Genomic DNA, 24756 nt, shown 5'->3' with positions numbered 1-24756 from the left:
GCGGGCTGGGAGCCCCCGCTCCCTCCCTCTCTCCCGGGGGCATCCAGCAGAGACGGGCTGTCTCTCCCCTCCCCGCTTCCAGCCCTGCCCTTCCTCCTCCTCCCCTTTTGGCTTCCTCCGCCTGGGCAGCCAATGGAGAGCCCGTCTTTTGTTCCACTCCAGGCTGGCTTGCCATTGGCAGGGGAGGAAGCTCGGCCCCTTCCTGGTTCGGCAGTCATGCATATGGATGACGGCCTTCTCGGCTCTTCCTGCTGCCGCTGCTGCTGGGGGTAAGGAGAGGGAGGGCAGCCGGCCAGCCAGCCAGGTTTGCAGCCCCCCTCCCCACCATGTCAGCCTGGCCCATCCTGGGCCCACCATGAGCGATGGCCATGTCCGTCAGCCCCGACGAGGAGGACTATGACTCAGAGCAAGACCAGGTGTGGGGTCCCTGGGTGCCTGGGTGGGCATCTGGGTGCCTGTGCGTGCATACATGCTGGCAGGGGGGGGTCTGCATGGTGGTTCAGGGGGCAAAGTTTGCACTGGCACCTCTTCGCTCTCCTTGCAGGGTTGCAAGGGGGCAGGAGGGGTGCCCTCTCCAAGAGGGGGGTCAGGCCAGGGGCGGGGGGGCAGCATCCAGCCTTGCCTGCCTTCTTCCTTCCCCCTTCCTGGGCCAGGGAGTTGGACCCCATGGGAAACAGGGTCTTTGAGCTAAAATAAAGGAGGAAGACGGGGTTTGGGTGGGTGGGAGAGGAGGTGGCCCCCCCTGAAGCCAACTTCACTGTGTTTTTTTATTCTTTTAAAAGAAAGAAGTGGCTTTTCATTTTCTTTGCAGCGGATTCTCGGGGCGACCGAAACATTCTGGGTTTTCGTTGATCGGAGGGACAGGAAGCTGGATCCTGGGGGTGCTTGGAGATCAGTGAAATATGTTCTGTTAGGAGTGAATGGAGGGGTGTGTGTGTGTGTGTGTGCACATGTGCGTGCATATGACAGGTTCCTAATGATTTGTCCTCCCCCCCCCCCCGAATGGGAGGCTTAATCCTATCAAGATACCGAATTGAGTCTGTTCCGTGTTTACAGTAAAAAAAGAATATGCATGGGGCATCTTTAAAACTGCCCCATAGTGTCTGGGAGGGGTATAAGGTGGGGGAGGGAGAAAGGACCCCCCCTAACGGAGGGCAGAGCCAAGTTTTTTGGAAGCCAGTAGGAATTACTGATGAGTAAACTTGCACTGGATCATTTAGGATTCCATGTAGGATTTAGAGGTGAACGTGCAATCCTTTCTTTTTTTTTATCTTTACGTTGATTAACTTAGAACTAAGGTGTAAGGCAAAACTGAAATACTTTGGCCACATCATGAGAAGACAGGACACCCTGGAGAAGATGCTGATGCTAGGGAGAGTGGAGGGCAAAAGGAAGAGGGGCCAACCAAGGGCAAGGTGGATGGATGATATTCTAGAGGTGACGGACTCGTCCCTGGGGGAGCTGGGGGTGTTGACGACCGACAGGAAGCTCTGGCATGGGCTGGTCCACGAAGTCACAAAGAGTCGGAAGCGACTAAACGAATAAACAACAACAAAGGTGTAATTCTTTAGCTGGGAGGCTGGGCCCCCTTGATGTACCGTGAATTTGTTTCCAGGTCTCCAACTGTCATATATTTCTTATTCCTTAAATTGTGGTTGGACTGGCTGCGTCCTACCAATTAACGTGGTTATTCCTTTGTAATATTCCTTCTGCATATTTCTTTATCCCGCCTTTTAACATTTATCAGGGCAACATTATACTTCGTCTAGTAGGTTTATTATTTTTGTGGTTGGGTTAAAGACCCCAAACAGAATTAAGGTGAATCTCGTTTAGAGGGCCAAAATTTACGCCTGGGAGGAAATTTCTGTAACACCTAGAATGCTTTTTTTTTTTTTTAAGAATTATTAGTTGTTTTAAATTAAGAACTGCACATTAAGTGGATCTCGGTTCTGCAGTAAATTTTGTACCTTGTCAGTGATTTTTAATTTTTTAAAAATTGATCACATTGGTGTCTTGACTTGTTTCTTTGGGGAAGATTATAAGCGTTGGAAGTGGTCAAAGGATCAGAAGAAAGAATCTTAGCAGTAGGTAAAAGTTGCTGCTAAAAATACCCCCTAAATGGTTAAAAAAATGTAATGGTTTGGTTTGTTAAAGTGTCACAGTTCTTTTTCCTCAAACTATGGTTACTACATTTAGACCCCACCTTAATCATGGCTTAATCATGGCTGAGCTCATGCAAGGGACCAAGACAGTGTTGGTTTTAGCTCTGGTGTGCTGAACAAGCCACAATGGCCTGACGCACACAGAGATAAGCCACAAATCGTTGTCTATAAAATAATTGGATGGGTTCTTGGTGAAACTATAGTGCGTTGAATGAGCCACAATACTTGGTTTGCACTTTGTGCTTGGCCTGAGCAGTGGAGCTTTGGACACTGCACTAAGCTGAAGACAAGGAAACAACATGATGGCTTGGCTTGGTGTGTAACCCCAGTCATTGCATAATATGCAAAAAGGCCAAACCTAGGATTGTTCCCAGTTCCACATCACTTTGACCCCTTGGTTTAACCAGAAGCCCTTTGCTTCTGTGCCAAGGATGAATATTAGTTCGTAAGGCTTCCTGGAAAGAGGAAGGTTTTTTTCATTGACAAAATGTGAAGTGAAACTCAACACAACTTTCGTTTTCACCAACTTTATGTGAGGTCTTCTCAGCAGGTTAACGGGAGTGTCTCCATCTGGTTGATGGGGGTCTTACTCCCTTTGAATGAGCAAAAAGTCCAGGTGGGGTCTGAATGGCTGTTGTTGGCCGACTGTGCGGTCACATCTGGACAGGCCTTGATGCGTTCAACTTCATGGCTGAGGATCCTCAAGTAGTTGGCAGGGAATCTGGGAACTGAAGTGTGAACATTCCTGGAGAATGGCAGGTTCACCTCCCACTTGGCCCCCTTGTCCTCAGTGGGTGGCTCAGCTGGTCATCTTTTTATTCATATATTCTGAAGGGGGTACAAGCTTTTTCAGGCCATGGAACCCCTTAGTTTAAAAAAAAAACAATTCCCAGAAACCTTGAACAAAAAGCAAAACTCTAGTGCAGTGTTTCTCAACCTTGGCAACTTTAAGATGTGTGGACTTCAACTCCCTGAATTCCCCAGCCAGCCTGGCTGGGGAATTCTGGGAGTTGAAGTCCACACATCTTAAAGTTGCCAAGGTTGAGAAACACTGCTCTAGTGATAGAAAGTTAGCTGGGTTCAAGCAAACTTTTGCAGAACCTTAGGCATAAACTGTGGTCTATTCAACCTCACATAGCAGTGGTGAGGAACATATGCGTGTGGCTCTTTTAAAATGGAGGGTAAATTAAACACGCAGTAAATAAAGGCACACTAATTTCTGAGAAATGGAAGAGATTTGGGAAATGTTTCGAAGCTGGCATTTCTGTGTGCCTCTTTTATCTTGAGGGTGGTGGAAATATCTTACACGGCTTGAACAAAAAGACCTGCACTTGGCCATGGATCATTTCTTATCACCAGTTTTCTGCAGCTAATCCATAGGTGGAATTCCCAGGCAAATCAACCAGGTTTATTTACTTATTTTATTTATTCAATTTGATGATGCCCAACTCCAAGCACTTCTGGGTGACTCACAATATACCAAACAATATAAAAATAATGGAAACAACAAAAAACACCCAACTAGGATTGTAGAAAAGGTACCTCATTCCCAGTCTGCTAAATATCACGTAAGATTTTACAGGAATTGCAGTTTGCTGATATGTCTTGCATTCGTCCGTCTCCATGATTTGGCGTCAGCAAAAACTTATTCGAAAAGGAGCACAATAAACCAGATATAGGGAATTGTATTTTTTACCCATCTTTTTTGGTTTGTTAGCTTTTGGTTTGAAAGTTAGTGATGCATTCACATGTTGTATTAAACTATGGTTTGCCTAATTCTCACGTTTTGAATAAACCACAGTGGCTGAGTTCACACTTAATGCTAAGCATAAATTATTTACGGCCAACCACGACCAACTTTCGATAGCTTAGCATAATGTGTGAATGCAGCTTGTCTTGGCTCATTTGAAAGGACATTTCTGGAACATGGATTCCACTGGAGAGATTGGCAGCCTTCTTTCTCCTTCTTTATTACAACCATATTGTGACATGTTTTTATCCTTCCATGGTGTAATAGGGGGACTGACGAATTATTGAGGTGGGTCCCCTATTATTAACATCTCTTAGCCTGTATTCCTTCTTTTATAGCTTTTTAATGTTTTTATAACAGTAATAATAACGATAATTGTTTTACTGTTTATTGATTTAACTGTGTTTTAGCCTGCTGTGCGCCGCCCAGAGTCACTTGCTTGTCAGATGGGCAGCTCTATAAATTTGAGATAAATAAATAAATAATAGATTGGTGCCTTTCGAGTTGTCTTTCTATGAGCCCAGGAGTCCTTGATGGCTGCTCGGCCTCCATGTTATTTGGTGTCCGGCCTGGGTCCGTCTGGCAGAGTTTGCACAAGGGCGAAGCCAAAAATTTCTGCTGCTGGGTAGCCTCTGTTGCCTGCAGCTCTTTAATCGCATTTTGTGGTTTACCGTATCATCCAAACTCAGAGAAGCTGCCTGCCACTTTGGGTTTCCCGAAACAGGAACCTGCACCCAAAGTCTATCGGAAGTTGTAACGTCTGCTTTGTTCCTACAAGGCTTTCTCCGAGGGCATCAGTCAGAACTTGGGCGCGTTCTCAGGGACCGTCTTCATGACTGCGATGCGTGGAAGGTAGCGGCCGTTTAGGAATTTAACCACGGCATCCTGTGGCCTGTCTTTCCCAGAACCGGACAGTTGGACGGCCCAAGGGGAAACTGGGTCCCGCCTCTGCTGTGAAGCTTGCAGCGAATCGGACGACTGCAGGTGCGCGCCGGAGGAGGACGCGATGTCGCAAGTGCGAAGCCTGCCTGAGGACAGAGTGTGGCGAATGTCATTTCTGCAAGGACATGAAGAAGTTCGGTGGGCCTGGCCGGATGAAGCAGTCGTGCATTATGAGGCAGTGCATCGCGGTAAGCCCCGTACCTCCTCGCCTGGGTTGGAGGTAGGAATCGCCTCCGGGTGAGCAGGCCAGGGACGCACCTGCAAAAAATGGAGCGTTTCAGCCCCAGAGCTGGGAAGGGGACCCTTCCCTAAATCGGCAGCGCCCCTTTGGGAGAACGAACGCCGTTGAACAAGAGTACTTGTGCAGAAGAAGACAAATCGTGAAGCTGTGTAGCCTTGTTCTCTGATGCTTTGCTTGTCTGGCAGATAAATCCGGCAGCTTCTTCATTCTTCTGCACATTAAGGCCTCCTCTGTCCTCTTGCCTTATAGCTGAAAAAAGGAAGGGGGGGCTCAGGTGGGGCAAAAGCCGTTAAAGGCGTCTCCAGCAGGCCCTACCCACCGAGGAACCTTCCTTGCAGTCTCATTCGTTCCACTGGTGTTCTCCTGAAAAAAATTCTCCATAGTTCCTGTCTGTGGCTACGAGATTGCCCCCTAAGATAACAAAACTGGGGCTGAATCCTTCAGGTTTGCATTCTTTTAAAAACAAACAAGCGCACCCAACCAAGGTCCTTGTAAAACTACGAATCTCACCAGCAAGGGATTTTAAGTCCCCGTGGTGTTACCTGCTGTCGAATCGTTTGCATCTGAAACGTGGTCTAAAAACAGAGGCATTTCCGTAAACCCATTTAGTCCTCCTTAAGACTGCGTATGCTTATTAATGCTTTCTGGGGAGAGCTGTTTGTTGCTGTGCACCTCCCTTTCTTTCCTGTTCATACTATCCCCCATCCCTGGCACGGGTTGCGTACCACTGCCGTAGGCAGAGCTGCACCCTCGCAAGGTTGGATTTAAAAGTGACGAGGGGCGTTGGCTTAGCACAGCCTTTCTCAACTTTTTGACCCTGGAGGAACCCTTGAAATGTTTTTCAGGCCTCGGGGAAGGAACCCCTGCCCATTCAGGCTCAAACACAGGCCAGAAGTTACAAAATTACTGTATTTGTTTCCTGGGTAGGCCTGTCTATATGCATTCCCAGCGTTCTTATACTAAAAACAAAGAATGAAACTGACCTCTTTCATGTGAAGTTGCCTGAATTGGAAATAATTTTTTAAATAAACCGTGACCTCCCAGGGAACCCCTAGGGTGCCATGGAACCCTGGTGGAGAAACGCTGGCTTGGCAGAACTGTAGGAGAACAGGCTGCATGAGATGAGTTGTTGGGGGGGGTTGCCTGGGCCAACCCCGTTTGTGCCTCTTGCTTCCTGGCCCCCTGATCTCATCTTTCTTCCTGCCCTTTAGCCAGTGCTGCCCCACACAGCTGTGTGCTTGGTGTGTGGAGAAGCAGGGAAAGAAGACACGGTGGAGGGAGAGGAAGGCAAGTTTAATCTCATGCTTATGGAGTGCTCCATCTGCAATGAAATCATACACCCGGGGTGCCTGAAGGTAAGAGCCGTGCTTCCGTGGCTCAGAAGGATCCAGTCGACGCAGCCCTGTCTGTGCCACGGGAGGACCTGCCTAACTTTCTCCCGGCCTTTTCTCCTCCTCCCCCTGCCCGTCTCCCCTAGGTGCGGGAATCGGACGGCGTGGTGAACGAGGAGCTGCCAAACTGCTGGGAGTGCCCGAAGTGCAATCATGCTGGCAAAACTGGGAAAGTGAGTTTTACTGGAATGATTTGCTTGCCCGGAAAAGGAAGTGCGAGTCTTTTTTCTCTGTTTTCCCTGCTGAGTCTTGGTGGGCCCCAAAGATGACTTCTTAACCTACAAGCGGTGGTGCAGGTGGAGGATCCGCAGACAAATTTTTAACAAAACGGCCCTGGTGCCGGTGGTGTTCCTGGGACCCCGAAATTAGAATGTCTGCAAGCTGGCAGCCAAGCTCAGAGAGCACCAAGGACCCCACCGTTCATTCCTGATCTCTGTAGTTCTTCTATTGGTCCTCTGAAATTAAATTAGGAAGTCTTTTTTTTTTTTTTAATTAAGCAGGGTTACCATCTTGTCCCAAGAGAGCTTGGGACTTCCCCCTGAAATCTGATGAGATTCCGAGGGAGATGTGGTGATCTCCAGGGATCGCAAACCTGTTTTTATTCCATTTCACCTGCACTGAAGCTCAGCTGAACTATCTCTTGGATTGGCCGCGATCCCTGCGTTGTTGGCAGACCTTCAAGGTTCCCTCCCGTAATGTACGAATAGGCCCTTGCTGCCCAGTTGGGTGAGAAATGGAGAGACCTGGGGTTTCTGGAGCCCCTTTGTGGTGAAAAAGGCATAAGATATAAAGTTTGCTTGTGTGTTTTGTCTCTTTCTGGCGTACAAGCAAAAGCGGGGACCTGGGTTCAAATACGCATCCAACCTCCCGGGCTCTTTGCTAAAAGAGCAGAAGCTCAATCGAGAGAACAAGGAAATTGTCGCGGAAGTCGCCAAGCGGAAAGTCGAGGGTGAGGAATCCGCCCGCAAGAAATCCGACGAACGCCCGCCCAAGCCCCCCCTGGATCCCCTTTTGAGGAGGAAGTCAGAAGAAGCACACCTACGCCGGAAGCGGAAATTTGAAAAACCCCAAGAGCCTGCGATGAGGAAGCGGGTAAGGCCAGGGAATCCTCGGCCAGGTGTGCAGAGATTGCAAATCCCCAAACCCCAAGCCTCCTGGTCTAACACATCTGGAAGGTGCCCGGTTGGAGAAGGTCTGACATGTGTGTTTTTAAGCCAGGCAAGGCGTCTCTAGGCTTCAAAAAGGAAGTCCTCTTTGTGGCCCCCAGATTGCAGTGCTGAGATCAAAGAGCATGGTTTCCACCAGTTTTCAGCAGAAAAAATCCTGAGGGCTGCAGGTAGTCCTTGCTTAACAGCCACAATTGGGACCGGAATTTTGGTTGCTAAGCAAAGCGGTCATTAAGCAAATCCGACCCAATTTTACGGCTTTTTTGTGGTGGTGGTTAAGTGAATCTCTGTGGGCATTAAGTGAACCACGGGGTCGTTAAACAAATCATGTGGTTCCCGATTGATTTTGATTGCCAGAAGCTGGCTGGGAAGGTTGAAAATGGCGATCATGTGACCGCAGGACGCTGCAACAGTTGTAAGGGTGAGGACCGGTCATAAGTCAGTTTTTTTTTCCAGCACCGTCGTAAGTCTGAACCATCACTAAACGAACGGTTGTTAAGCGAGGACTACCTGCACTGCCCATTCTGGTGTGAATTCTGTGTCTCATCTCAGCCACCAGATGGTGCTTAAGGTCCTTCTGGTTCTCTTCTGGTTCCTTTCATGGAGCCGTTTCTCTCCCAAAACGTCTGGGTTCCATCCCAGCGCGTGCAGGTAGGACCAGCAGAGGCCCATGATGCCAACTTGCAGATGTTCTTTTGCGGTACTGTATGGCAATGGTGGAAAATGGTGCTCTGCACTAGAGCTGGGGAACTCCAGCTGGGGCTAGGGCTGCTGGGAGCTGTAGTTCAGTGACTTGGACTGGATTACAGATTCCTCCGAAGAATGCCCGTGCCCAGCTTGCTGCCAGCAGTTCCCAGTCCCTGGGACTCCTTCATTCTGTCCTATTAACGCCTTATCCAACCATCACTGTCTATCAAAAGCTGGCCTAGTTTGTAGTATGTATAAATTGATAAACATAATTAATAAAAATAAATAAATAAGCTGTCAGAAATTGCAAGGTGGGGAGCCCGTCATTCAAAAGGATCAGAGTCTCTGCTTTCTGGCCTTAAGATGCATGTAGAATAGCATGGAGGGGGCCATAATTAAAAAAAATAAAGCAGACCTGCCCTGCCGACGATCGTATCAGCCAAACCTTGCTGGCATTTTTATGCGTTGACGGGGTTCGATTCCCCATCACGCTGCTCTCTGGGGAATCCCGTGAACTGGGACTCAGCTCGTCAGTTAGTGAAGGCTGTGGAACCCATGGCTGCTCCTGGAGTGGTTCCGTGTGTGTGACTTGTATGGCTTGTCCTTTGCTTTTAAAAGCGTCTGTGCTGCAGGCTTCCCCAAGCTGGTGGTGTCCAGGGTCTGGCAGGGGATGATGGGCATTGTGGTCCAACACGCTTGGACCCCGTTGGATTGGGGAAGAGTGACCTCCAATAAGTAAAACTCTTTTTTTCCACCACCACCCTGCTTCCTTCCCTCTCTGACTGCAGCTAAAACTGGGCAAAGAAGAGAAGCTGTTCAGGAAAAAGGTATTTTGTTCAATTGTGTAGATTTCTCCCACCCCCAAACTTCCCCAGGGATGCGTCACTATCATATTGGTCTCCCGCAACTTGCTAAGCTATTGTGTGTTTCTTGTGGTCGGGAGTGACAAGCAGGCCCAATTGTGGTGGTTTGTGCTTAATGTATTGAGTGTCGCCAGCCCATTGTGCTTCGTTTACTAGATTGCGGTTGAGCAAGCACAGTGCTTTTCAAGCTTGGCAACTTTAGGATGGGTGGACTTCAACTCCCAGAATCCCCCAGCCATGCTGAGGAATTCTGGGAGTTGAAGTCCATGCATGCTGGCTGGGGAATTCTGGGAGTTGAAGTCCACGCATGCCAGCTGGGGAATTCTGGGAGTCAAAGTCTGCTCATCTTAAAGCGGCCAAGCTTGAAAACTGGTTCAGCACAGTCCTTGGTTGCTCTGCTTCCCCTTGCTAGAGGCGATCCTGGAAGACCCCCGATGACCGGGCGGCCGCCCTCAAGCCTCTGCGCCGTTTCAAGCAAGAGCCTGGGGAGGGTTTCCCCGAGGAGCCCCCAAAAAGCAAGGAGAGTGACCAGTCACGTTCGAGCTCGCCCACCGCGGGGCCTAGCTCAGAAGGGGCCGAGTCCCGGGAGAAGAAGAAGTTCAAGACCCGGCGGAAAGCCCGTCTCCCCAACAAGGAGCTGAGCAAGGAGCTGAGCAAGGAGCTGAACCAGGAGATCCAGAAGACCGAGAACAGCCTGGCCATCGAGAACCACCAGCCCATCAAGTCGGAGCCGGAGAGCGAAAGCGAGGACCCCAAGGGCGGCCTGGGCCCTGAGCAGCCTCGCCCACCCGGCAAGGGCTTGAACGGGGCCCCCCGCGAGCTCCGGCATCAGCTCCTCTCGAGCCTTCGCAGCAGCGCCCCCAGGGCCATCGCCCGGCCCCCCCCTTCCCTCTCGCCCCCCAAGTGCGTCCAGATGGAGCGGCACGTCGTCCGGCCGCCCCCCATCAGCCCCCCACCGGACTCGCTTCTGCTGGACGACGGAGCGGCCCACGTGATGCAGCGAGAGGTCTGGATGGCCGTCTTCGGCTGCCTCAGCCCCAGGGAGCTCTGCGTCTGCATGAGGGTGTGCCGGACCTGGAACAGGTGGTAAGCGCCGGGGGGATTGGGCCCCCCCGAGGAGCCAGCCCGAGGGCAGGGCGGCAGTGGCCGTGACCCTCGGCAGGGAGGAGGGAGCCGAGAATTCAGCGGTGCCTGGAAACATGGCTGGCCTCTTAACTGGGAAGCTCCTGGACTGCTTGTCTTCCTTCCAAAGCGGTTGAGAGACGCGCTCCCGCTTGGGATAAATAAAATAAATTCTGTGGCGGGTGCGGAGCAAGCAAGAGGCAGAGTCGGTGCTGAGCTCGTCTCAGAATTCACACCTTCCCTTCTGCTCCATGAAATCGAGTGGCTTGGCTTGCGTGCTCGGCTACACCGTCCTATTGTCTATGTTGAAGCTGCGTCTTCAGACCCAGCCCTCTTGGGCTCTACAAGCCCTGATTTATGGCTTAGCATTAGGGGCGAGCTCTGCCAACATGGCTTAGCAAACCATTGTTAAAACAAGCCACAAGCTGCTGTGAGGCTTGAAGCCGGCCCTCACAATTTCATTACTGAAATACCAAACGGGGAGCCATGTGAGGCCCTGCACTTGGTTGTTAAAAAGAAAAAATGCCTCCCAAAAGCTGTGGGTTCTGGGCCAAAAGCTCCCCTGGACGTTGGAAGGCTTCATTTCTTTTTTAAGGTTTTGAAGGAGTTGTGCACTCTCGTATTTCTTTCCAAGGTGTGGGCCAGTGTCCTTACGAGACCTCCTGTCTGCTCTCCTTCAGGTGCTGTGATAAAAGGCTGTGGACCAAAATAGACCTAAACCATTGTAAATCCATCACTCCCCTTATGCTCAGCGGTATCATCAGAAGGCAGCCGGTCACGCTAGATCTGAGCTGGACAAATATATCCAAAAAGCAGCTGAGCTGGCTTATCAGCCGGCTTCCAGGTAGGTCCACCTTGGTGATCCCTGCCTTAGGCAGACCGGGGAATGGCGTGAGGTGGAGGATGGAAGTGGGCTTAGAGGGTCCTGACGCAGCTGCCTTTTGTGGGGGAAGGAGCTGAGCCCCCCTCGAGATTCGAATGGCCCCCACCTGTCAGCCCTCCAAGGTAGACCAGGCCAGGAAACCAACATTATGCATACGAATGCTACTTTTATAATGTTGTAGTAGCAGGCGCTCGCAAGTCCCCCCTCCCTCCCTTTATCTTCAGGAGAATGAGGGAAGGTCTTGTCTGAGACGCTTCCTCAAATTAAATTGCTGCCCCGGACTCAGATTTCTCTTACCTGACTCTTGTCTTGGTTGTGCCTCTTCCTCCTGTTCCTCAAAGTTATGCCTTCTTCCCGTTATACCAGCCTCCTGGTGTTTCGAAGGGCCCTGAAGACCAGGCTCTTTGCTCAGGCCTTGGTCGAGGGGGGTTGAAGCCCCCTTTTCTTCTTTGAACCCATCTGGTCTGGTCAGTTCTGCCATCTTTATTATTTTTTCTTGCTTCCTTGTCCTAAAAAGTTTTTAACAATTCATAAACCACACAGAGTTGCTGGGAGTTGGGCAGCATATACATTTAATACATTATTATTGTTGTTGTTGTTGTTGAGCCATTTGGTGTAGTGGTGAAGACAACAGGCTAGAAACTGGGAGGCCGTGAGCTCTAGCATCTCTTCCCTGCCTCCCAAGGTCTTTCCTACACAACATCACACTGTGGGATCACACCTGCCCAGTGTTGCCTTCTTCCCTCCACAGGTCTCCGGGATCTGCATTTGTCTGGATGCTCGTGGATTGCCGTGTCCGCGCTCTGCAGCTCAAGTTGCCCCCTCCTCCGAACTCTGGATAGTCAGTGGGTGGAAGGCCTGAAGGATGCCCAAATGAGAGACCTTTTGTCACCGCCAACGGACAACAGGCCAGGTGCGTCCCCATTTTTGCCTCCTGCAGCAAGGCTGGGAGTCTGTTTTCTGGAGAGACCCTGGAGGATAATAACCAGGTTCCCTATATTCAGGGTTCCGTGACAGCCCCAGGAGTGGGGCAAAGGAAATAGGTAGAGTAGGATTGTGGGTGCACCACTCAGGTCTGAGTTACTCAGGTTTTTTTTGAAAAAGTATATAAATTATCCTACTCCCAGAAGATTTTTTTTAAAAAAATGAATAGTTCAGGAAAACAGAGAATGGGCTAGAAGTTTTTTTCAAACCTGGCAACTTGAATTCCCCAGCCAGCCATGGGGATAGAACTATCCAGCTGCAGCAAAGGATGAGTAGGATGGTTAACTTGTGACCAAGCCCTTTTTCAGTTTTATTCTCCCCTGTGGTGTTTTGTGTGTAAAAGGCCTTTCATCCCACGGCCTCGGGTAAACAGAACGGCCAGACGGGAGCCGAGAGGGTCGCAAAGGTTTAGCCTTGCCCTTTTTTGGCGGTGCATAGCCGCGCCTGTGGCATTGTGGCTTCTGCAGCTGAAGGGATGACTGACCGAGTTTGCTGCCTGTTGTTGTTTGCGCAGGCCAGATTGACAACCGAAGCAAGCTGCGCAACATCACGGAGTTACGCCTCTCGGGCTTGGATATCACGGACGCCTCCCTGCGCCTGATTATCCGGCACATGCCTCTTCTGTCCAAGCTTAACCTCAGCTACTGTAATCACGTGACGGATCAATCCATCAACTTACTGACGGCTGTGGGGACCACCACACGGGACTCCCTAACCGAGGTTATTTTGAAAGGTAGGCAGTAAAGGGTAAAGCAGGGGGAGGCTCAACCGTAGATTTCTTGGAGGGATCCCTGTGCACACCGTGACTTAGTTGTCCAACTGCAATGCAAACCAGTGTTTCTCAACCCTGGCGACTTTAAGACATGTGGACTTCAACTCCCAGAATTCCCCAGCCAGCATGGGTGGACTTCAACTCCCAGAATTCATGCTGGCTGGGGAATTCTGGGAGTTGAAGTCCACACGTCTTAAAGTCGCCAGGGTTGAGAAACACTGATCCAAACAGTCCCAGAGGAGAATCCTGCAGGCTTGGTGGATGTGGGGGATGGAAGAGGGTATAGAATTAGCTACTTTCTGATCAACGCTCCTGCATGTTACCCTGCAGCAAGAGTTTGGAGATTTATTTATTGCGCTTATATACGGCCAGAATCGGTTGACTCCTTGCGGTTGCTTGACGCAACTCCCTCAACCGCACCTCCTGTGTTTGGTTCCTAGACTGCAATAAGGTGACGGATCAGTGCCTCTCCTACTTCAAGCGCTGTGGGAGCATTTGCCACATCGACCTGCGGTACTGCAAGCAAGTGAGCAAGGAAGGCTGTGAGCAGTTCATTGCTGAGATGTCCGTGAGCGTTCAGTTCAGCCAAGTGGAGGAGAAACTGCTGCAGAAGCTGAGTTAGTATTTGCAAGGACGGATTTGTAAATAGAGGCGAACGAACAAGGGAGGGGAAAAAGGACAGAAAAAAGGTTAGGGGTGTGTTTGTTTTTTGGAGGCGTGGAATAGATGCAGAGCGAACAGACTGGATTATGCAGGAATGTACGGCAGCCAAGTTAGCCATCACCTTCCTGCGGTGGTGGAATTTGGTGCTCTGGTGGCCGTTTATGAACCTTCCTAGGACTTTTCATGCACCGAGGAGGATGTGGATACGCCGACTCAGGATTGCAGCTGGAGCGCACGTACGTTTGCAAAGCATTTTTGCAGGCAACAGAAGCAATGTTCGTTCTGGGCTTGCTAAGGTGGGCCGTACCCTGCATTCCTGCCTTCTGAACTTTTTGTGTTACATCTGACATTATGCAAAACTATTTTTGTACAAAATCCTTTTAGAGAGTTATTTATGCAAAGTTGTTGAATGCATTTCAAGTGTTTGTCTTGGGTTTCAAATTGCCAAATTATCCTGAAGCAGGAGAGAACTTTTAACTTCTTAAGAGACACGACCAATTGGACTGACATTCCCCAGTTTTGAAGGGGTGGGGAAAATAGGTTAATACTTTAAAATGAAAAAGCATGTTTTATATACAGCTTTGTATACTCTAGAAACACAGTAAAGCATGTTGTGGCAAGGAGGTGTATAGAGGTGTATAGATTGATGATGTGTCATTAAATTCCCTGCATAAAGGTCATCTTTTCCTTAATTTTGAAGCTTCCAGTTATAGCCAGTCACGTGGAGAAGTTTAAAGACATTTGGGGTCTCAAACTTGCTCCACATTTGCAAGTCAAGCAATTTTCTCGTTTTTAAATGGGTTGTTACAATTGGTTAACTGCTAATTATTTTTTAAAAGGGGGGGGTTCAGTATACATTAAGTGCCATTGTTGTAAAGTGGTGTCTCTCTGATTGACTTCCTTCCTCATGCAGTTTTACCTCTGTTGAATTTGTATAAATGATTGTACAAAAATAGAGGCTAGCTGGGCATTCTGCTCATGTTTGTATTATAGATGTTGAGCCTTTGTAATATTTCCCGGAAAGCCGCTCGGCTTCCACCCCTTGAAGTTGTTCCAAGGGGAAACCCTGACAAGTAAAGAGATGCTCTGTTCAGTTGTCATCAGTTATGGCATTTGGGATCCAGGGGAATCCAGTTGCTCTGTCCCTTGGGTAAAGTAAACTTTTAATAAAAGATCAACCTTTGCTACCTGGTGGTGTGATTTTTTCACCAGCTGTAGAAACGGTTCTTAAAAGAAATATCCAGTATAACACCACTTCACAGATCCTTAACGTGAAGCTGTCAAACCTGTAGATTTAATATCGCCATGACACAAAGAAAATTAGAATACTGTTAAGTCTCTCTGCTCTGCATCACTCAGTTTTCCGGGCTATTTCACAGTAAGGAGGGAGAGAAAAGCACCCCGAAGCCAATTAACGAAATATTTATTAAGTCAGCCATTACTCAGAATGTTATGGATATGCTACATTCTTGATTATGCATGTATCCCTTGAACAACTTGATTTTCTACACAGTATCCTTAGAGATATTTCTAAAAATAAAGCCATGTCTTGCTCCCTTCTGAAAAATGTCAGCTTTAAGGTATGACAGTTACACCTACTCTGCTCAGCTGGATGCAGAATAGCCACCAGGCTCCAAAGTCAACCCCCTCCCCCATTTTCAGAGCCTTTTTGCAAACACTGAAATTCATACTGTGCACCCAAGCTCTGAAACAGCCTGGCTTTTCATATGCTCTGTGCAGTAAAGGATTTTGCGTGGCATGGTAACAAGTTTTGGTGGCCTTTCATGCCTCCCATGCTCTCTCCCAGCCATTTTGCCGTTACAAATCTCCTAGGAGCCACTGCCCTGCAGGCTGTGGAGCGTCTGCAAAATGTGTTGCTGAACAGGAAAGACCCTGGCAGAACTGATCTTCCTTCAGGGCCCCCCCAAATAAGCAAGATTGCAATTCCTGGTGAATGTTCTCAAGGTGAGAAAGAACGTAAACTGAACTATCCGATTTGCCCACGCTGACTCTGGGGGCATTTCTAGGGTCTTAGAAGTTTGGTCTTAGAACTGAGATACAAACTGGCTCACTTGCTCACTCTTTCTGACACACACTCACAAGGGCAGTTTTCAACTGTTTCAGTTAAGGCTACTGTACGCCACCAGATACGTATGGGGTGGCGTTCTGGGTAATTGGCACAAGAAATGCTCCGCCTGCCTCCTCAAAAGAATTTCCCCGGTCCATCCATGGCTTGGGATGGTATGTGCTAGGTATCATTCCATCAAAAGAGGAATGTGGGGTATTAAATGCTCTGGGGGAAGAAGCTGCGTCCCTCCCCTTGCTCTCTGGGAAGGCAAACCCGCTGCTCCTCCATCCTTCCTCTGCTTTCGTGCTATTTTTCAGAAGAGAGCAATCTAGCGTGGGATCCCCTGCTGCAAGTTTGTCTCTACCTGATTCTGCCTTTTTAAAAAAAAAAATCCAGTTCACACAGCTCTATCCTTAAGAGGCATCTGACTGCCAAAGCAGAAATACATCGGTCAAGCTCCTAAGCTTCTGGTCAGGATGCTATGAATTAATTGGAACGGAGGCTTTCCAGAGCCTCACACGTGACCATGCTGGTGGTCTGCACCCCGTCTCAGGAGAAAAGTGCAGCGGGAAGCTCCTGGTTCTGGGCTCGGCCCCTCACGACTTGAACACGTGCACAGCCCTGACGACGTACTGGCGGCAGATGGGACATTCACTCATGCGCTTGCCACATTTGGTGCAAGTGACCATGTGACCACACTCCAGCAGCACGCAGTCGATCACCGCGTCCATGCAGATCCTGCAGAGGTTGTCGTCCTCGTCGGTCAGCTGAGGCTTCTCTCCTTCTGCCGAGGAGCAACAGGTACAGTTAGAGGAGGGGCACAAGCTGGTTCATGTTTGCAGACGCAGAAGGGTCAAGTATGCAGAAATAGCACCAGTGTTTTACTTAGGAAAGGAAAGCAAAATTACCATATATAATCGCGGATAAGCCGACCCTCAAACTTTCAACCAAAATACCAGGAAAAATGTATCACCCGCAGATAAGCCGACCCTCAAATTTTTAACTGCAGCAACAGGCGGGAAACTGCAAACTGTTACATCATCATTTATAAAACCGTGCAACGTTAAGGCCGCGATGGGCTTTAAAAAATCTGAGGTCTGGTCTGAAGATAAGCCAAACCCAATTTTTCAGGCGTATTTTGGAACCTAAAATTCTTGGCTTATCCTCAGGTATATACAGTAGATTTCCAAGTTTAAAACACATCTGGCCCTTACTTGGTCAGGATTGATACCAAGTTCCTGCATTCAGCATTAAAAGACCCCAGAAGAGGAACGTGTGAGAGCTCCCTTCCCCGCTCCCACTAGCAAACACACAACGGAAGAGAAAAAATGGGAACACTCACGCAGCCTATGATTCGCCTGGTTCTCTCTGTAGAGACGGCTGACTTTTTCTACCAATTCCCATTTTTCACAACATCCCGAATAATTGACAAAGTTACAAGCCAGGATTTCTTTCAGCTGCCGAACGCTCAGCCCTTCAACATCGTCCAGGCTTGAAATATCAGACAGTGAGGCCCTGGCACGCTTCCTGGACTGCCCTGGAGTCTGAAAGAGAGTTATTTTTGATTGGCAAAGGAGCAGGTGAACTCCCCATGTGCAATGAGCCTGCAGACCCTGTGAACTTGGCCAGGACAGTGGAAAGCAAGGCAACCACTGATTCCCCCTTTCCCATCCCCCAGAGGGCATCTGCCTTGTGCAGGAGACGCCAGCCAGAAAACGCAGCAGGCCAGCCACAGCTACAGTCCTGGCACCTCTTTGCGACTCCCTCCCGCAATACTAGTTGGCATCAAACACAGTTGATCAAAGATCTGCTTCTGTGTTTAGGGCCCTGATACCCACGCGGGCACCAGATTATCACAAGATGGCAATTGGTTTTAAAACGTTGTTTGGCTTGCCTTAAGCTGTACCAGAAAACTAACTGAGAAGGGCGTAAACACTTTGGCCTAAATTTCTTCAGGTGGCTCGTTCCTTACTTCTTGTGCTGCGTGGTCCTCCTCCACGCCAAGGTCTGCCGAGAGCCTCTCGCTTGGCCCCTAAATGCACAGGAAGTGTTACTGTGTTGCTCTGGCCCATCCCATCCCCTTCTGCCGGCTAGAAGATGCCGCTTTTACTCCCCACCTGCCCAGCCTGGGTCAGGAAAGACCCCCCCCCTCCATTAACGTACCTGTAACTGCATTTCATTTCCTGTATTTTCTGGCCTGTTGGCAAGGTCTCCCTGAGAGGAGGACACTGAGCCAGACAGAGAAACGGGATGGGTAGAAAAACTGGAAGTCTGTGATCGTGTTGAATACAAACTGCTAGTGTCCGTATCTTCCTCGGAAGCCAATCCATGATGGCACAGGATCAGGTCTACCAAGTCTTCTTTTTCTCGACAAGTATCGGTAGGGATGTTCCTAAGGAGCAGGTACTGGCGCAAATCTTTGACTTTCAAACGCATCAGCTGTGGCCGCTGGAACGCCGTCTCCTGCAGCAGCTGACAGGTGGAGCATCGACGGAGGTTCTCTTGCAAGACGGAACACACGGAACAGAAATCCTTCTTGCATTCACAACACACGTGCTAGAAAAGAGGAGAGAGATGGGGGAAAGAGGAGTTACACGCCTCGCTCTCAGAAGGGTGGCCAACTCAGAAGGAAAAGGAAATCGGGAGTATTAAAGACACGCGGTCCCCAACTGAACAGGTCTCCTGAATTCTTAAGTCTAGCCGTTTTTCCTTCCTCCCTCTTTAGTCCTGGGCATCCTTCATACGCATTCAGGCAAGCATCACTGAAAAATGACAGGAGGCCAAGCAGTTCCGTCCTCAAGTCTGAATCAAAAGGTGGACCTGAGGCCTGGCGTTTCTCATCTCCAAGCTACAAAGACTTTCTAATTTTCCAAGCTCCATTTTATTATCTTTATACATGATAAATAATACCTGATCCACAAGCAGAGCCGAGTTTAACTCTGAAGATTTATCAGCCCTCCAAGCACTAAACACTCACCCTTTTCCTGAATACGGAGAAGGAAAGGCCACAAGATTTACAGACTTGGTTCGCTCCTGTTGCTGCCGCAGAGGAATAGACAGTGAAGTCCGTACTTGGTGCAAATCTAAAGGGGTTTGCTCCACCCCCAAAACCGGGCTGCTGCCCACGAACTGCTCCTGTCCCCATGACTTCATTCAGCAACCCGCAGCAGGAAGCCCACATGGATGTTGCTCCTGCCTGGAAGAAACCAACAGAAGCTGGTTCAGCCTCTGGAGTTCAAGAGCTTTCCCAGGCTAGAGGAGCATGCAAATTCGCCCTTCTGTCTTCATGACATCCCGCTGGTAGCATTCCCTGCATAAGAGTCAATCTCTATCCACTTAACCAATGGAGAAGATTCACAACACCACCGAACAAAGACATCTGGATCCCCCCCTTCCCCATCAACAAGTTCATGGTAAGCTGCAGGAGGCTTCTATTCTGCATAAATCTGGAAGAGGTACTTGGTTCTCGGCAATCACTCCAGGTGGTGCGCATGCTGTTTTCAGGTCTAGGTTAAGGGAGAGCACACACATACACCATTTTCTCTATGACGGAGGAGGGCATCTCCAATAGATGTGCCCCTCGTTTCAGGAGGCAGTGCTGATATGACACAGCTCGGTACTTGTTTTTCATTGAGGGAGCTCCATCTTTCCCTCCCCAGTTCTGCAGAACTCCAGGGTGTCTGTGGACCTTTGCCACGTCTATCATTTTCTTCTCTGATTTATCACAAATCATTCAGCTAAGGTACGAAAATAAAGAGCCCGAGGAGACTCAGAACAGGCTACTTGCACCACAGATACAATATTCCCCATCCAAGCAGCCCAAGAGAGGCTCCTTGAAAGGGTCCAGCCTCTCAGAAAAACGACTGAAGCCCTGAGATTACACCGAGGGGAAAGCAAAAAAAGAGCAAGCAGTAACCGTAGGCTGGCTGGTCCCAGGATCCAGGCGCCATCTGGCTCCGGGGATCAGCCTGTTTGATAATCAGTCTGGATTTAGATACCTGTTGATGCCAAAAGAGGCTAAGATCCCAACAATCAGGATTCTACTTCACGTATCTTTGCCTCGTTTTCTTACTTTTTAGTTTGTTTTTGCTCCTCCTTATCTTGTTCCTATTTATCTTATATATTGTTATTCTGCTTGCTGTATGGCGAGCCACCCAGAGTCGTGCTGGAGTTGGGTGGCACCAAATTGAATAAATAAATATGTCACCTGAAGAGTCTGCTGAGAAGCACACCGTCCTCATCAACACATTCTGAGGGACGTCGTCGTCTTTCAGGTAGTTTAACCAAAAACGTACGTGAATACTTGTAACATCGGGCTGTTTCTTAGGGGGGGAAAAACCGCAAGCGAAACACACAGCATTTTTATGGAGTAGAAACTGTTGCTGCGTCCTTCTGAAGGACACGCCAAATGTATCATTCCGGAAGCCTCACGCCCTGAGCAGCAGCACCGTAGAAAAAGGAAACACATCCTGTAGGAGCGCCACAGAAATGAGAAAGGGCTGCAACCGAGTGTAAACTGGCTAGGATTAGAATCTACTTGCGTGACTCAGGATTGGGCCAACAATCCTGTCCATAATTCGTGCCCCAAACTAGCACTAAATCTTTGAAAGGGTCTTCTATCTACGGATGGGGTAAAAGCTGTCAGAACTTGGTACACCCGAGCCTCAACAAAACACAAAGTCTAGAAACCCCAAGATACTCTTTAAAACGAGATTGTGGGCAGTTTTGATATGGCATCCAAGCCAGGGGGAGGAAAGAGGCTGTCTAAGAGGCAAAGAATCTGCCTCTCCCACTCCCAATCAAGCCCTACGCTCCCCACCCTGGAGAACCTGGAATCAACCAGAGAACAATTTTTCCAGATGCCTTCTTTTTCGCTTTTATCAGCCTGCTTCTAGTTTGCAAGCTGGGCAAGTTTGCCACTCAGGCATTCTGAACAACCTGAACTCACTGTGGTCAGGATTACCAAGAAAACATTTATTTGGAATTTAAGGACTCCTTAACCGCCCAGAGGCCTCCGAAAGGAAGAGATGGGCGGGGGTAAATTAGATAAATAAATAAATAAAATATTTAGTAATAATGAGGGGGGAGGGGCTTTGCCCTTACCATTTAGTACCCAAAGTCCTTCTGTCCTCCCTGTCTTTAGCCAGTTTCATTTTCAGCCACTCCTGGACCTCACTGACCACCCTCAAACAGCCAGTTCCTTTTATCAGTTTCAGCTCTGTTGCTTCAATCCTCCTTGGGAGTGTGCTGTTTCTTTTAAGCATACTTTTTTTCATAACCATGCTTTCAGACAAACAATGCAATAAATATCCAGATTAAAGATTAAAAACACAAATCTAAAATCAATCCATAACAATATGGCTTCTAAAGAACCCTATAAAACTACATGAAGCCAGCCTAAAGGAAGTCTCCAGCTAATCCCAATTCACCCAGAAGAATTTTTTTAATTATCTGTTTATAGAGAGGGACTAGGAAGATATATATATATATATATATATATATGGAATTCCAAGCAAATAGAATTCTTTAGCTCTGGGGCTATGCCAGAGAAGACCCTGCTGCTAGTAAATAAGAAGACAATTCAAGAACTGTGAGTTGCAAGCATTACCAATACAGCTGCTGCTCCCTTTCCTTGCTCCGAGCCACTGTGGGGAGGAGGAAATTATATCTAGAAACACTTTTTCCCATTACGGAATCATACCTGTATTACTATTAGTGTATATTCAGTAAACTTAACCTTTTATGACAACAAAAATCCTATCCATGTTTATTCAGAAACAGACCTTTGGCATTCAAAAGGATTTATTCTTATGTAAGTGGGAGGATTGCAGCTAAAGATTTGTTTAATCTGATGAAGAGTCTTTTTGTCACAGATTTTGAACTGGCCACCAAAGTACAGGTTGGATAGTCAATTGTCATGGACCTTTCATTTAGCATCGTGCATTACGCAGGGAGTAGGATTTGATGGCCCTTCTCATTCTAGTTTTCCATACTTTTGTTAGCTTTCCTGCTTTGTTGCGAGGCTATTGGTTAGGCTGTATTGTTATTATCTGCACTGCACTGAACATTCAGTAAGCTCCATTCTGCATTATCATCCACAAAGGGCTGGCTGTAAAGAAATTATAATGGGACCCATGGCTCTGGTTCACCATATTTTCTGGTGGAAGGCTGGGTGTTACTTCCAAGAAAATACACCCAGGGCTGGGCTTTGTCATCTTACACACTCTTACTTTCCAATAAACAAACTGCATTCCTGTACATGTTTCTCCAAATAAGCCCACTTGAACACCAGGGGCCTTACCACCGAGGAGAGAAAATAGCACCGCCAGTTGTTATGGAGCAAGCCTGCCTTGGGAAGCATACTGACTTTTGGAAGGAACTCAAGACAAAATTCTCAACATCACTGATTATTGCTCCACCTCATTTTTTGAGCCCTTTGGCTTTTCTGCTGGGGATGGGGGAAGAGTAGAAGAAGACCATTTGTATCCGTAAGAAGTAATCATGCAAAGTCATTTGTGTCCCATCTTGCAAATGTGTGAGCAGCAGCCAGCAACGGGGTACTATGACTCTTCTATCTCCTGCATTTCATTTCCCCCACTGTTCCCAATCTGAACAACAGGTGTTGTGCAAGGGTGCACGTGTGTACAAATTTAGGTAGAGTCCTTCTGAAGTTATCCAACAGGCTTTGTCCTGGTGGCCCCAGCACCTGGGAATGCTCTCCCCCATCTCTGAAATTTGTATGATGCCTACAATTAGCATCTTTTAAGACTCCCGAAGATCTCCCTCCTCATGAAGGACTTCCCTCCATGAATGGCTTTTATTTTCCTTCCACCCTTATTGGAAACCGAAGCTCTTTCTCGACTCCTTTAATTCACGGCATGCATTTTGCATTTTCACAGCTTCTTGTACACTGCCCGGAGGCCGGTGCTTATGCCAAGCGGCATCCGTGGGCACGTAGGCTGGCCCTCCATCCCCAAGCACACGGTCCTTTCCCAAGACTAAGCCAGCTGAGAGACCTGGCAGCAGCTGGGGCTGAATTCCTGTTATTCAGGAAAAGGTTCCTCTCGCAGCTGCCCCAAGAGGGAGGGCTGCTGCTGAAGGGACAGGGAGGGCTCCAGGTCCAGACGTGATAGAATTGCTGCTGCTGCTGCTGCTGCTCCCTGGTGCACCACTTTGATCTTTCTGGGCCAGGACGGAAGTTTGTGGTCCTGCTCGCAGGTCTGTTTGCAAGCCCTGCTGGAATTAATGGGGAAGCCTGTTTTTAGGGCGCCCCCTGAACCCCTCTGAGCTCCTCGGGGTGGAACAGCAAGATAAATAACAACAGGATGATGATGATGATGATAATGCCCGTTAATTATTGCTTGCTTAAAGCTCCGCCCCGGATGCTCAGACCCACCCCCTCACTCGGGGCGCCCGGAGCCCCCAGCCCCAATTCCTCCCCCATGGGGACACCCGCAGCCCCCATTTTTCTCCTCCTCCTCCTCCCCCCTCCCCTCCCCTCCCCTCCCCGCTGGTTCACCTTCATGGCCGCTCTGGGGCCTCTTCCTGCCTTCGCCTCGACCGGGACGGGACCGGAAGTGGGGGCAAGGGGTGCCAACGGCCCAACGGTCTCCCACTCGCGCCCCCGGCCCGCGCGTCCACGCGCACGGCCACTCGCCTGGGTCCGCGCATGCGCGGAAGCGGCCCCTCAGGCTCCCCAGCGGGTGGGAGGGGCCAGTCGGGGGGCGGGGACCAGGAAAGACTCCGCTCGCCTCCCCAACAAACATCTCCCCGCCTCCCCATTGGCTGTCCCTGAGGCCCAATGAGCGCGCGAGCGTCCTGGGCAGCGGCGCCAATCGCGGAGGGAGGGAAGGAGGGCGGATCCATTCTGTGGGAATTGGAGGGGGGGCGTAAACGGCAGAAGGGATGGCTTCAATTAGGTCGCCCTTGAGAAGCGGGGTGGGGGGGGAAGGAGGTGTGACGTCACAGTCCTTCTGAAAAGACTGGGGAGCCTCTTGTGTCACACGTCGTTCCCTTCTTCTTCAGAGGGGTCATGATTATGATGAAAACCATTAACATTTATTTTATTGGGATTTACTTTATCATACTAAATATACCTTCTGGAAGAATTGGAAGAAGCTGAAGGAGAAAAGCGGTCTCTAAATGGTGTTCAATTCTATCTCTTGGGTTCCTCTCCTCAGTTCCATATTCTGCAGATATTCCCAAATTATAAATTATAACTATAAATGAATAATACAAACTAGTCCCTGAGGTTCCCGTCTTGCGAAAATATTTTAGAAACACAGCTGTTCTTTAAAAAACAGAAACCGCCTTCGGTATTTGGGCAAGACTGTGCAACGATCACTCAGAAAAGCATCTCTTACAGTATAATCATGTCATGTGGAGAGAACTAAGCAGAAAGCTTTTCTGCTTAGGAGTTTTGTCTTTTCCCAGCCTAATCCTGCATCTGCAAAACCTAAAGAGATTATGCTGCCTTGCTGGAGAGCCATTCTTACCCAGCTATTTTTATCATTAAGTCTTCTTAAATTTACACCAAGGTCATTAGCATTGCTATTACAGCTGGTAGCATGACATACAGAACATTTGCTTAATTGTAGAATTAAATAATACCAATAAAATCAACTTAATATTAAAATACATGTATTGACATGCTGAATGTGTAATATGCTGGCATTACACATACATTCCTATTAATGTTTTGTACACATAAAGCAAAATGTAAGCAATAGGAATGACAAAGAGTGGGAAATAGGCCATTTGTATCCCTTTATCTTTCTATGTTTTGTTTAGCTTCCCATTTCCAACACAGCACCAAAGATGCCTTATTTTTCCTCCATCAATTGAGTCCACACAACTCAACCTGCTTACTGAATCAACTCGTTTTCTGACTTTGCACAATAAATGAACTAGAAGCCAGTAGGCAGGATTCACAGAACTCACTCAGCCATTAAACTAATCCAGGTTACACTAAGCAAGTGTGGCATGGTATGGGAATGCAGCTGCTAGGGTTGTCAGTGACCTGGTTAAAAGTGTTGTGTGAACGTACTGGAAAAGCCTGCAAG

At 48.7% G+C, this 24756-nt stretch overlaps 2 protein-coding genes across 6 annotated transcripts in view; one reads left to right on the top strand and one right to left on the bottom strand.

Moving 5' to 3' along the window:
• KDM2B (lysine demethylase 2B) overlaps nucleotides 1–14809 on the top strand; it is a 39242-nt gene extending 24433 nt beyond the window's left edge. For 4 of the 5 annotated variants that reach the window (XM_063315599.1, XM_063315602.1, XM_063315601.1 and 1 more), the window contains 11 exons: nucleotides 4818–5042; nucleotides 6307–6450; nucleotides 6573–6660; nucleotides 7307–7578; nucleotides 9128–9166; nucleotides 9615–10288; nucleotides 11005–11168; nucleotides 11959–12120; nucleotides 12706–12924; nucleotides 13404–13580; nucleotides 13802–14809. In XM_063315599.1, the coding sequence (XP_063171669.1) occupies nucleotides 4818–5042; nucleotides 6307–6450; nucleotides 6573–6660; nucleotides 7307–7578; nucleotides 9128–9166; nucleotides 9615–10288; nucleotides 11005–11168; nucleotides 11959–12120; nucleotides 12706–12924; nucleotides 13404–13580; nucleotides 13802–13953 (2316 nt within the window). In that variant the 3' untranslated portion in view covers nucleotides 13954–14809. The remainder of the gene's footprint in view (nucleotides 1–4817; nucleotides 5043–6306; nucleotides 6451–6572; nucleotides 6661–7306; nucleotides 7579–9127; nucleotides 9167–9614; nucleotides 10289–11004; nucleotides 11169–11958; nucleotides 12121–12705; nucleotides 12925–13403; nucleotides 13581–13801) is intronic. The other variant, XM_063315600.1, reaches the window with a different exon arrangement.
• A 1268-nt stretch (nucleotides 14810–16077) lies between these two features.
• RNF34 (ring finger protein 34) lies at nucleotides 16078–23375 on the bottom strand. Its single transcript, XM_063315604.1, has 6 exons — nucleotides 23214–23375; nucleotides 18672–18890; nucleotides 17858–18250; nucleotides 17667–17726; nucleotides 17037–17238; nucleotides 16078–16478 (listed from the first exon to the last, which is right to left on the bottom strand). Exons 1-6 carry the CDS (start codon nucleotides 23217–23219, stop codon nucleotides 16291–16293), a joined length of 1068 nt encoding a protein of 355 aa, XP_063171674.1. The 5' UTR covers nucleotides 23220–23375; the 3' UTR covers nucleotides 16078–16290.
• Between the last annotated feature and the right edge of the window lie 1381 nt (nucleotides 23376–24756).

Source organism: Candoia aspera, chromosome 15 (assembly GCF_035149785.1).
Source record: "Candoia aspera isolate rCanAsp1 chromosome 15, rCanAsp1.hap2, whole genome shotgun sequence".
Taxonomy (NCBI): domain Eukaryota; kingdom Metazoa; phylum Chordata; class Lepidosauria; order Squamata; family Boidae; genus Candoia; species Candoia aspera.
Note: the sequence above shows the minus strand (reverse complement) of the source record. Positions and strands in the feature narration are given on the sequence as shown.